This window comes from Scomber japonicus, chromosome 15 (assembly GCF_027409825.1).
Source record: "Scomber japonicus isolate fScoJap1 chromosome 15, fScoJap1.pri, whole genome shotgun sequence".
Lineage (NCBI taxonomy): Eukaryota > Metazoa > Chordata > Actinopteri > Scombriformes > Scombridae > Scomber > Scomber japonicus.
This window is the reverse complement of record NC_070592.1, coordinates 27,913,287-27,926,454: the sequence shown is the minus strand read 5'-3', so window position 1 is coordinate 27,926,454 and position 13,168 is coordinate 27,913,287. Positions and strand designations below refer to the sequence as shown.

General features: G+C 37.9%; 1 protein-coding gene across 5 annotated transcripts in view; it reads right to left on the bottom strand.

Moving 5' to 3' along the window:
* Positions 1-207: 207 nt before the first annotated feature.
* The window catches only part of glcci1a (glucocorticoid induced 1a), a 31,180-nt gene continuing 18,219 nt past the window's right edge, over positions 208-13,168 (bottom strand). The window contains exons 3-8 of one of the 5 annotated variants that reach the window (XM_053333789.1): positions 8,555-8,644; positions 4,273-4,428; positions 2,653-2,805; positions 2,325-2,535; positions 1,025-1,145; positions 208-936 (exon numbers count right to left, since the gene is read on the bottom strand). In XM_053333789.1, the coding sequence (XP_053189764.1) occupies positions 618-936; positions 1,025-1,145; positions 2,325-2,535; positions 2,653-2,805; positions 4,273-4,428; positions 8,555-8,644 (1,050 nt within the window). In that variant the 3' untranslated portion in view covers positions 208-617. The remainder of the gene's footprint in view (positions 937-1,024; positions 1,146-2,324; positions 2,536-2,652; positions 2,806-4,272; positions 4,429-8,554; positions 8,645-13,168) is intronic. The other 4 variants (XM_053333791.1, XM_053333793.1, XM_053333790.1 and 1 more) reach the window with 4 other exon arrangements.

Below are 13,168 nucleotides of genomic sequence, written 5' to 3'. Positions count from 1 at the left end.
TTTTTCTTCTCTCCTTCGTTTTTTTTTTCGACAGGGTTTTAACAATGTGACCTGGATAGTGTAAACATAATCCTGAACAGTACAGCTGTTTTTCCTGTTCGGTACATAACACAGCAATACACAGTTTTGGATTTTTTTTTTTTTTTTTTTTAACAAGCATTTTTCTTTCTTTTCATAGAGATATATGTGTATATATATATATGTTTAGAGAGCTTATTCATACTGTGAATGTTGAAACAGAACACAACACATAACTTAATCAGAAATATACTACCAGTTTAAAATGCATGCCCCTCCCCCCATCCATAGTGCTCCATTCTTCCCTCCGATGCCTGCATATGATAACCTTTAACCATCAGGTCCTCCCCTGCCAGCAACAGCTCAGACATTATGCAGGACAGAACATTAAGTGGCGAGTCTTTGTGGTGGCGGTGGTGGTTATTCGGGACATTGTTGCTACGTCATGCAGAGATAGAAGGGGAGGGTTGGAGGGGGTCAGCACAGAGAGACGGAGGCTCCCCTGGCAGAGCAGAGGGAGGTGTTGGTGGGACAGTCAGTGGTGATGGTTGGTGGTTGCTAGCGTGAATCCTGGAGCCAGAGGCCAGCTCTGCTCAAGTCTAGCTGATGGCCGGGCTGTCTGTCCGGGGGTCTGCAGTCTCTGAGGGCGAGCCGGGCTCCTCCGGTGGGTCGTCTGTGCTGGTGCTCGTGGAGACCTGAGTGGGGGCGCCGTAGAATGACGTGGCCCCCTGGGGCTCGGAGCTGGCGCCCGCCTCCGCGCTGTCCTCGTCTTCCTCGGGCTCCGAGGCCGGGGTGAGGTGCAGGGAGCCGGGGAGTTTGACGGGGCAGAACGCTGAGCCGGTCGGGATGAAGTTGACCTTGTTTTTGTCGGGGCAGGAGAAGAGGGGGACTGAGGCCGACGCAGACTGCCTGGAGCTGCTAAGCACATAGACAGAGACATATGTGATGTAAGAGTGGATCATGGGAGAAGTGTTCAGATTCAACACCAGTATCACACAGGCTTTACCTCATCTCCTCAAAGGCTTTAATCTTCTCACAGCCCTCTGGTGGCTCTCTCTTGAACATGTAGCTGTTGTTGGGTTTGGGCGAGGAGGCAAACTTGGGCAGTGGTGAGCTGCTTCCACTGTCTGTCAACACAGAGACACAGGCCTTATAAAGACTATCTGCACAAGTCCCTGGTACTTTGAAGACATTTAAAACCTAAAAGTCCCTTTTGAGTGGCACAATATACATATTTTCTGTGCAAGTGATCTAATATAAGAGCAAAATAAGCTGAACAAACTCAACGTTCACTCAGTTGCCAGTAGGTCCACCTACTTACAACTAATGCAGCCTAATACAATAATAAATCTTACCCTTATCTTATAATGTTCACTTTTACAGAGGTGTTGATTTAATTGTATGATCATTTTGGAGGTTGTAGTTTGTGCTGCTGTTGAATTGTGATGCGTTCAACCTATACTGATGAGTTTGTATTATTCATTCATCCTAATTAAACACAGAGTTATTCAGCTGTTGAATATGTCTAAATGCCGACCTACTATAATCTATAGCCAATAAATCCATTTGGACGCGGAGAAATCATTCTGCTGCTTTGCATCTTTTCACCATGTAGGAATGCCTTCTTTTAGTATATTTTCAGTATATTTTCAGTAGTTGTTCAAACAGTTGTTGAGATACTTGAGTCTGGACCAAGTGGTACAACCACCAACTGACACTACTATCTCTAGAACCAATGTTAATATTAGAAATCACTTATTGATGTGAAAAAAATTAAATGGTCAGGCTGGATTAATCAGAATCACAAATTACAGTCTCCAAAATGACCTCAAAGTTAAGCAATTGAGTTGTTAAGTGTTATCATAGTGTCTCTTGATTTCGAATGAGGAGCCTGAAAGTCCATCGTCCCAAATCTTCAATGTTTGGTGCTAAATTACTTCCGATATAAATAAGCATGGGAGTCAGTTGTAGTAGGAAGCTCACATTCTTCTTCAGGGTTGAAATGTAGATAACAATGCATCATCTACATATAGCATGGAGGCTATAAAGTAAAAACAGCTAAATAAAGTGGTGGAAGTGGCTGCTGTGGGATAGAAAATGGAAAAATTGCAGTTGTGAATATAACAGTTCCGTCTACCAGAGATTTAGTTCCGTGCATTCCTTTCTAAACAAGAGACGTTTTTAGATTTTGAATGACCAAGAATTAAGATGCTTTCGAGGACCTGCCAGAAAGATGCGGTCAAGACTGGACTGGTCTGACATGAACCCTGTGACCCTTCTGGTCCAAGTTGTGGATGTAGTTTTACCTTTATCGCGGTCGTAGAGTAGATCCTCTGTGGAGTAGGGGCTGCCGTCGTTGGATCCCTGTGGGTGGGCGGGCGAGGGGCAGGGCGACAGGCTGGAGCAGCTGCTGGAGCGACCGGGGGCTGAGGGAGTCTGGGTGTCCACGCTGCGGGTGCTGCTGCTGCGCTGCTGGGGAGGGAAGGGTGCTCGCCGACCGTCCGGAACCTCCAGAGACTAAAGAAAGAAAGACCATAGAACGAATCACGACTGAGACAAAGCAAGTTAGTATAAGACTCAGATTGATGTAGCAGGTCCATGTCAGTATGGATTCAGAATTAAACCGATCTTCACCTTCAGCTCCTCCTTCTCTCCGTTGTCTTTGATGAAGACCTTCTCCAGCTCATGGTTGATGCCTTCCATGCTGCTGGGAACCCTGGAGATGGAGGGCTTTGGCACTGTGATGTTGGACAGCGGCATCTGGGCCGACTTCGACATGGAAAACTGCTGTAGCACACACACACACACACACACACACACACACACACACACACACACACAGAGGTGTGTCCTACAATTTATTATGACAAATAAAGACTTTTCTAAATTGTATTTATTCAAAGTGAATTAAAAAGTTAAGTGAAATTGTACCAGCCAGAACTATAGAACAATAATAATAATAATGATAATGATAATAACAACTTTATTTGTATAGCACCTTTCATACAAGAAATGCAGCTCAGAGTGCTGTTACAACTAAAGAAATGACATAAGGGCCTAAACGGAGCATAGAGTAAAAAACAACAACAATAATAATATAAGATGGAAAATAAGAATAGTAATAATTTAAAATGGTAAAAAAAAAAAAAAATAGTACATAGTAAAATTAGCTAAAAAAAAGTAATGAGAATATATAACATCTAGTAAAATTCAAACCTATATTTAAACTGGAATGTGCCCTCATTTACAATGATGTTGAGTTATAAACATGTTGACAAAAAAAAGGAAAAACAACAATAATAATAATAATAATAATAATAATGTCATGCAGTGTGAAACAGGGAGGTTAGTAATCAAACTGCACACAATATATAAAATACAATATTTTAAAAGATCAGTGTGAAGATGACTAATGGAAAAATTGGTTAAATGCTAAAGTGAGGAGCTAAGTTTTAGCTTTCAGAATATTATAAAGATATTTAGTGCAGTGGTTCCCTGATATCTAATGGTTGTGTGTTCTATAGTTTTGGTGCAACTTCAGCTTTAACTATTTATTAACCGCATTCTATTCTCAATTATAGGCTGGAGGGACTGATAATAGATTTTTGGGGCCAATACCCAGTAAAACAAATCCCATATCGATATAATGCCTGATAATATTATATGTACAGAATGTATAGATAAACACTGTTTTTTGTAGTGATTACTTAAATGTAATAAAGGTATGATATTTTACAGTTTAACAATAAACTTTACTGTATAAAATGACATCAGTGGACTGAAACAGTAAACTTTGTGTCGTCTTTAACACACACAAACAAACACAGTGACTGTCTTCACTTGTCTAATGGAACTTTGAGAATGATCCAGTGTTTAGAAAGTGTTGGCAGGCGTGCAGCGGCAGTAATCTGTCCTCAAACATACAGGTCTCAGTGGATTCAGTGCCGCCCCCTGAACAATATGTATCATCAGTAAGCTCCTCTCATTTTTCGGTGTTGTGTTTATTGTCTTGTCCACTGTCTGCTCATCAGTCTAAACTCTGTGCTTGTGCTTCTCGTCCCCTTTGTCTTCATCAAATGTGTTATATTACATGGTTAAATAGCTGCTATTGGTTTTGGATTTTTCTTCACATGTTTTCTATGTATGTAAATGACAAACTAACACCAGCATCAGCCCTGTCCTGTCCTGTCCTGTCCTGTCCTGTCCTGTCCTACCACCTTGACAAATGTCTAAAAAGTCGGAAAAGTGAAGTACCTGGACGTGGCTGGCTGTGATGGATGTGGTGTTGGTGGTGCTGGTGGGGGGGGTGTAGGTGATGGTGTAGTGGAGCGGGGAGAGTCGCTCCTTGTCTTTACTGTGGCGTCCTCCTTGTTTGCTGCGCTGGAGCTGCTGCCGGAGCTTCCAAATCTGCTGAAGAGGAAACAGGAGATAACAAAGGTGTCATTATATCAGTGGTATAAAACGATCTTTAAATGATAATAATATTGTTTATCACGATTATTTCTGAAACAATATATCATCCGATAAAAATAGTTATCATGACAGGTCTAGGTAATTGGGATAGAAAAAGAACTATTGGCTAATTTACAACTGCTCTGATCAGCTGACTGCTCGTGGACCAATCAGATTAAATATGTCACTGTGATCCAAAATCTCAGCACTTAGTTTGATGAGAGGAACTACAATGTCGCAAAAACTGAAGTAATGTATTCATATTCATTCACTTTTTTTCCTAAGAGTCGACATAATACATTAATAAGAAAACATCAATTATTAAAGTCTGCATCCATTATGAATCAACACATGGTTCATGTCTGACTGTATTACTTTAATTCTTTTACACTCTTTCTACATTTTGTTGGTCTGACATTTTGTGGCTGTGTGTGTGTCCTCAGACCAAATTCTAACCTGACTGCTCTAGTCAAGGTTTTCATTGACCAATACAGGCCTATAATAAAACACATCCTCTACATGACTGGTAGAAATATAGGCCAAGACTATAAAAATAAGAACCAAGTTGTAATAAATTGGAATGATCCTTTACATACATAGGCATCGTTGTGTCTTGGATAATAAACATACAACATGGAGGAGCATTATTGGCTCGCTACACAGCCACCAGATGTCAGTGTTTCCAATGCAGCTGGCAGAAATCAACTGCACTGTTCTGCAGTTATCTAGTATGTAGAAGGAAGTCATCAACTCATTTCATACAGGACTCATTTCATTTTTAATCAAACTTTCACTTATAGTAGTTATAGGTGATGATGTGTTTCTGTACAAGGGGAGAGTATATGTGTTCTGAATATCTGCATGTATTAATGTGTAGATGTTAACCTCTGTTCTCTAAGTGTGTCTGTATATGTGTGAGTGAGAGAGAAGGATAGATAGAGAGATAGTGGAATTCCCAGTCGTCCTCCTACTGTACACCAGTAAATCAGAACATGTCAGTACATGTTCCCACCCTCACTACTGACTGGCCCCTCTTTACTGTAACACTTGCAGGACTTTTCAGTTCATGCGTTCTGTCAAACAGCTGTTATATGATCACAGTATTTGGGCCACTGAACCAGTTTACACAGTGCAGTCCTGCAGGGTTTTTGTTTCCTTGTCAGCCGCTCTGTGAGTGTCAGTGCTGTGATATTACACTGCAGGGAGCTAGCAGCTAGCAGTGTGGACACAGTTAGTGTCAGCTCAATGTTCTTCCTGTCATAACACTGCTGTCCATTCATCAAACACATGCAAAGACATTCAAAGTCTGACAGTGTGAAGCCATGCTAGCAGCTCTGTGAGGCTCCAGTTGACCTTAATGCTAACATTCTCACCAACATTATGAAGTTTAGCAGGTTTAATGTTGATGGAGTTGGCTTAGCACGTTCGCATGAACAACACTAAACACAAAAGACAGCTGAGGCTAGAAGGAATGTCATTAGTATTAAAGGTATTTTCTCATAAACCAAGATAAAAGACATTATGAAATTTTGACCAGATGGAAAGACAGAAGATCAAAGTTATTATAACTCATTCTCTGTGGGAATGTGAAGCTGTTTTTTCAACTTTCACAGCAATGCATCCAATAGTTTTCAAGATACTTCAATAAAGACGGTGACCAAAGTGGTTAAAATAGACCCTCTAGGGACCATGAATGGCAATTCATCCAATAATTGACTAAATATTTCAATGAAGATTTTCACTGCAATTAACTCTTAATTTATTGAAACCAACTTTTCTTATAAACTCAGACAGTCATTAAAGTTGTTAGAATGCATCCTCTAGAGACCATGAATAACTGTTGCAAATTTCATGGCAATCCATCCAATAGTTGTAGAGATATTTCACTCTGAAGCACAAATGTCAACCTCATGGTGGCGCCACAGTGAGAGTCAGAGGATCACCAACGTCAGTAGGGTTCATCCTCTGAGGACCATGAATATCTGTACACAAGTTCATAGCAATCCATGGAATAGGTGTCAAGATATTTCAATGTGGAACTAAGTGGTGGACTGACCCACCAACTCACACTGAAACTACATTATTACATTACATGACATTACTAAAAATTGGGTTTATGGACAACAGGTAGTCCAGGCTGTGCAGGATACTTTGGCTTTACTATGCTATACTATGATTATGTTCATTATTGATTATTTTCTTGATTAATCGATTTGTTGTTTGATACATACAATGTTTGAAAATGGTAAAAATGTCAATCATTGTTTTCTAAAGCCAAAGGTGATGTCTTTAAATGTCAGAAAGTAGTCACATTTAAGAAGTTGGACTCAGAGATGATGTTCTTTTTTTGTTAAAACTTACTCAAAACACTTAATTGATCAATAGTTGTCAAATAATTCATTGGCTTATCATTGCAATTCTAAATTCAATGATACCAACGGATGTAATGATGCATGCTGGCACTCTCAGACTTTCTCTGCATCTGTACTGTCTGCCAAACACAGTAAGATGTTCATTATTTTCTCAGACTGAGATAAGACTACATCCAGAGTGTATTTCTCCACTAAAAGTGACAACACACCTCCTCTGACACGCAGACCTGCAGTTAATCATTCAGACAGAGAGGAGAGTCTCGTCACACACTCTAACAACATCTCCGGTGTTCTTCTAATCCGGCCGCACTGCTCGGCTCCTTCCCTTCTCCTCTTCCTCCTTGTCTCCGCTCTACTGACACGTGTGGAATGTGTGTCAGCTCCGCTCCTCCTCTGCAGCCCTGTAACTCAGTAATGTGCCTGTGCACACATTAGCGAGAGGGCTGAGTTGTCATCCGGCTGGCTCTTATTGTTCCCTTTTTGCTGCAGGAGGCAGAGAGGAGCCAGCTGGGGCTTGGCTGACCATAAATTGCGGCGGGTTATGGCCATTGCAAAGAGGGGAAGTGGGTAGTTAAGAGTGAGATAGCGTTATCTGCCACCTCCCTGCTGCTGCCGCTGAGTATCAGCCGGGTGGAGCTGAGAGGGCTCTGATAAGTGTCGTGCCGGCTGCAGGATTCAGAGGATGTGAGACTGTTGCTGCTTTACACCATCAGCACCAGAAAGCCACGTATGCTTGGCTTGTGAGGTTTACACAGGAGCTGATACAGTCTAAACTACATACAGCAGCAACTCTGCCTGATGAACTGGTGTTTCCATATGTCTGCTATACAGTTCAAACAGCTCCTATAGGGGAACGCCACTGATTTTACACATCAGAGTGTGTTTCATCGGTTGGGCAAATGTGAAAAAGTTTGTGTTTTCAACTGATACATTGCCTCATGTGATGTCATTTGAGTCAGCGTCAGTTCAGGCTGAAAAAAAAAATCTGGATATTTGGAGTACAGCCTTACCAATATATTGGTCAGATGATATTATCGTCCGATATTGACCTATCACGGATGTATTGGTATTGGAGAAAATGTTGTCCAATATGTATCAATATATATACAGTACTGTGCAAAAGTCTTAGGCCACTACCATCACACAAACAGAAAATACAGGAAATATGTACACACTGTATTTTTTTACTTTTTAAGTTATATAAGCAGCAATTTATGTATATTTGATCATTTTTTCTTAATTCAAGTGTTTTTTTGTTCTGTGTTCTTTATTCATAGCTAATTATAATTATTAAATTCTCAATGGTATTTAGGCTACTGTTTCAGTGCACTGATGTCATTTTATATAATACAAATACATATATACAGATAACATGCCTCCATTAAATATGTTTGATGAATACATAGCTTACTGCACAATGCATGTATTCTGTACATATAACATTAAATGATCCAGTCGTTTTTTGCTAATGAATTCAGTATCGTCCCCTAAAGAAGTGAGGTTAGCAGCCACTTCACATTAGCCACTTCTAGCATGACACACCTCAATCCCCTTCACACTGTCAGAGTTGCCAAGTTACAACAAGGACATTTTTTAACACATGATATCTGTGCTTCTGATCTCGAGTAAGAACTCTTCAATCTCAGCTGTTTCAGCCATCAGGCAGTAGCTGGCTGCTGTTATCATGTGATGTGTGTGTATTAGTTTCATGCCTCTTTGAGCTGATCAGCGCTGCCCCAGGACGCAGAGCGCTGGTGGGTGCTCCTCTTCTCTCCTGTTTCGTCACTCCAACATCCGGGAGTCTGAAAAGAACAACACAGCTTGTGTTATTATCTGCACACACGTTTAACTATGATTTGTTCTCATTTGGATTTTAAGTACAGTATGTAGATTTGCTCATTATTTTCACTCAAGTTCTGATTACAGGGAACTCACTGAAAGTCTTTAACAAAGCCTTTGATTATTCCAGCAATAGATATCAGTGAGGCAGACACACACGTACACACACACACACACACACACACACACACACACACACACACACACACACACACACACACACACACACACTGAATTCTCTTTTTAATGTGTCCGACTCAAACATGTTTTTTTTTAATTTGCAGCAGACCGTGAGCTAGTGAGAATGAAAAGTCTCCCTCATCCTGCATCCTGTCGTCTTCTTTCACTCTCTATCAGACAGCAGAGACGTGACATTTTACTATCTGTGTTATCACCACATCCCATGATTAGTCATCACTTCATCTTTGTACTACTTTTGCTTTTGTTTCGGCCATCGTTCCAATTTTGACTTTTTATTCGTAGATTTAATTGGTGAGATCTGGAGAGACACAATGTCACACTTTACAATGTTAACCAGGTCAAAACCGTGTAAGCAGTCACATGACCACGCAGGTTGTAAACCAATGATCTAAAGCACTTTGTTTGGAAGTGTAAACACACCTGAAATACACTTTATACTCATCCCTTTGTGTTATAAAACTGTGAAATCAAATAAAATGAGTTTGAAGAGGAGGTAATAACATGAGTGTTGCTCATATAACTGAATAACTATAACTGTCACTGTTATATTCAGAAATCTTATTTTCTAATCAGAGCTGACACAAGTATTCAATTCATCTCTTAGTTAATTAATCAGTAACTATTTTAAATATTTGTCCCTTTTTAAGCAACATTTATAGTATATATAGTATTATAACTACTTTAGTAATATAATTATATATTATAATATATATAAATATAGTATAATTGTACAGTATGTATATATTACACTTATATAGTATAGTATACTATAGTATAGTATATCTAGTATGATATTGTATAATCTATATAGTATATTTATAGTGTATATACATAGTATATATGGTGTATAGTATATATAGTATAATTAAACAGTTTTATATATAGAATATATGGTGTATAGTATATATATATATATATATATAGTATAATTAAACAGTTTTATATATAGAATATATGGTGTATAGTATATATATATATATATATATATAGTATAATTAAACAGTTTTATATATAGAATATATGGTGTATAGTATAATACAGTATAATTATATATTATGGTATTATAATCATATTCTCTGGTTTCAGCTTCGCAAAAGTGAATATTTGCTGTTTTTAGTTATATGATTTAAAAAAAGAATAACTGTGCTTTTTGGATTGTTAGTCAGACAGCAATATCAACATGTCACCTTGGCCTTAAGTGAACTTTGACACACAGCTTCATCAAATCATCAATAAAAATGGTGAGCATAATATTATCATAAGTAACCAGATTAAGCTCTACCAAATAACTTTGATAACTTACACTTAACTGAAATGTAGGAATGGAAAATGATACAAGTAATGAAGCAGGAGTTAGAGAGCAACATCACTGACTGAAACTTAGAGCTGAAAACTTCATACATCATTAAAAACCATCTCAATCATGTACACTGTGGTCAAACATTTCAAATGACACATTTTCCATTTTCTGCTGTTGACTCCTATTCTGATTGTGGTTGATTGTGACATCATCATTCAAAAACGTGTTTTTCTTCTTATTGCTTGAGCTACATGTTGTTCTCTTCACTGTGCACAGTTTGCTTTCACATTCATCTGGAGGAGAAGCTTTCTCTGTTCTCACCTTCAATCTGACTTTAACACATAAACCTACCAATATGATTTGTGGCAATGCAAAGTCATCCATTATGCAACTTATATACAGTAGATGTGATGTAGAAACTTGACACAGTGAAACTTCTGATATAAACAATACAGATGTCATATCAATGGTGGATAGGCCTGTGTCAATAACTGCATTATTGTAAGGTAAATAACTCTGTCCCCAACTATAATGGCAGTCTGTGTAGAGTCCACTCTCCAAACACCCCCCTCCCCCTCCCCCCCCCGCTTACATTACTATTATCATTATATCAGTGGTATAAAATGATCTTCTAATGACAATAGTATTGTTTATCAGGATTATTTCTGACACAATATATCGTCCAATAAAAGGAGTTATTGTAACAGGCCTAATGGTGGATTTTTATCTAGATTACAGATAATATTATTGACAGAATTCTTTAAACAATAATCAAAAAATCTGAAGGTCGTCTACAATTTTAACAGATTACTTCCTGAGGGTGATCAACTGTTACTTTAAGTTAATCACACTCATGTCCAGTTGGTGGTGAGTGTGCATATTAAGTAGCTATGATCTAGTCTTGTCTTATCTTTGGTCTAACTGGGCATGACCTCGTTGTTTAGATGGCTTTAGCTAACGCTACATACTAATGCAAAATGTCACAGCTGATCATAAAGTCTGATAATTGCATTCAGCAAGGTGTCACATGATGGCGAGTTCTGTGACATCGCACTCGTGCAGATGTTGCCAATATTACGTATAGAGTAGGATAAATCTATCATCATTGTCAAACTCCACACTGGACTTAACGTGTCTCACTATCCAGGTGATGTGCCAAATATTTTGAAAATGACAATGAATGACTGAAAACAAAAGCTATTATATATGTTGTATAATGACTGTATAAAAATCCAAGTGAAAATGAATGGTGTTGACAGAATCCTTACGAACCTGTCGTTAAAATGACGGATGATGAGAAAGTATAATGTGACCGCTGAGTACAGGGTCGACATGACAGCTGGAATCAGAGTCACGGACAGACAGTTTAGGACGAGGGAAGGAAATTTCTCTTTGTTTGATAACGTTAAAATTAAAGTTTCAATTCAATGATCAACGGATGAAAACTAGCTATTTTAGCTCATTCCGGTGCATTTACATTTTAATTTGAAATGTTCATGAATGTACACTGTCCCTTTTTAAATAAATGAACTAAACTAAATGAGCTAATAGCATCGAAATTAGCAAAATTAAAACATTGATCAGACAAGACGCACCTTTATTTTGACAGGTCAGTCTCCAGAGCACACCTCCAAACAAAATGTAAGCGGCCAGAAAAAAAAAAAAGTGTGAAGATCCTGAGCAGCTTTTGCCCACGAAAAACTAAAACACAACTCAAAAAGAGTGATGAGTTTCAGTGATGCGATGTCACATGTTCGCACCTGGAGCCTTTATGTTCCACAGCACAGCAGCCAGCGTGGCTTTAATGTATAAAAAGAGGAACTTCTTTTTATTTTGGTTTCTTTTATGGTATGTGAACATTTTAAAGCAAAAGAGAAAAACATCTCCTATCACACAATATCATGTCCTATTTGACCTAAGACATGAAAATATAACATAGCAATAATGATGGAAATGTATTTAATGTAAAGTGAAAATGAACTGTGGGGTTTATTGTATAATCATTAGAGCCATCAGTCTTCACTGCTACATCATAAAAAGAATGATTCAAACTATGAACTATTCATTTAACATAAACACATGTCAATAGATACAGAGATCATTTGACCCAGAACACACTCAATGGACACTCAATATAGCATCTATACAAAAGTATTTTGGGTCAATTTAGGAAAAGTCATCAAATTTCAGAGTAAAAGACATTTGGGATGTTTTTACAGCTGTCAAAATGGGTCAACTTTGACCCGAACAGTTTGTAAGGGTTAAATGTCTGGTTGAGCTCAGAAATAAAAATGTGTAATGATATTTTAATATAAATGGAAGTGAATGTGTTAAATCAGTTGATGACATCATCTCATATTGATCGCTGCCTCCTGAATCCAATCCAAATGAAATCGTATCATGAAAGACTTTGTGATATCAGCAAACATCATTGTCAATCATTGTTATATTATATATCAATATATATGTCCATCAATTATTGTCTATTTAATGAATTGATATAATATTGTATTGTAATAAACTATATAGATTTACGCCCCTAGTTGATGATAAGGAAATATAACTGTGAACGCTGCCTGTTGTGTTTAAGGTTTGTTTTATTTGTCAGCATATATCTGAAGTGACTGAAACGTTGCATTTATTAAAAAGAAATGTATTTTTAAGTCCCTTCTTAAAACATACCTTTATCAGAGATTTTATTTAAGTTCAGGGTATGCTTCACATGTTTTAAGTACAAATTTAATGACTTTTAAGACATTTTTAAAACCTCTTAAAAAAATAAAACCATTGTTGCTGCAAAAGAATATGACAAATTAGACTGCTGTATATACAGTTATGAGTGAAAATGAAAAAGGGGTGAGAAATAGGCAATGCAATCACATGATAAGCACACCAGTAAGGTATATTATTATTTCTATATGGATAAATGTATGTTTTTATTCTGTATAAAGTATAAAACCTTTCTCCTCTGTCAAATATTCTTGTG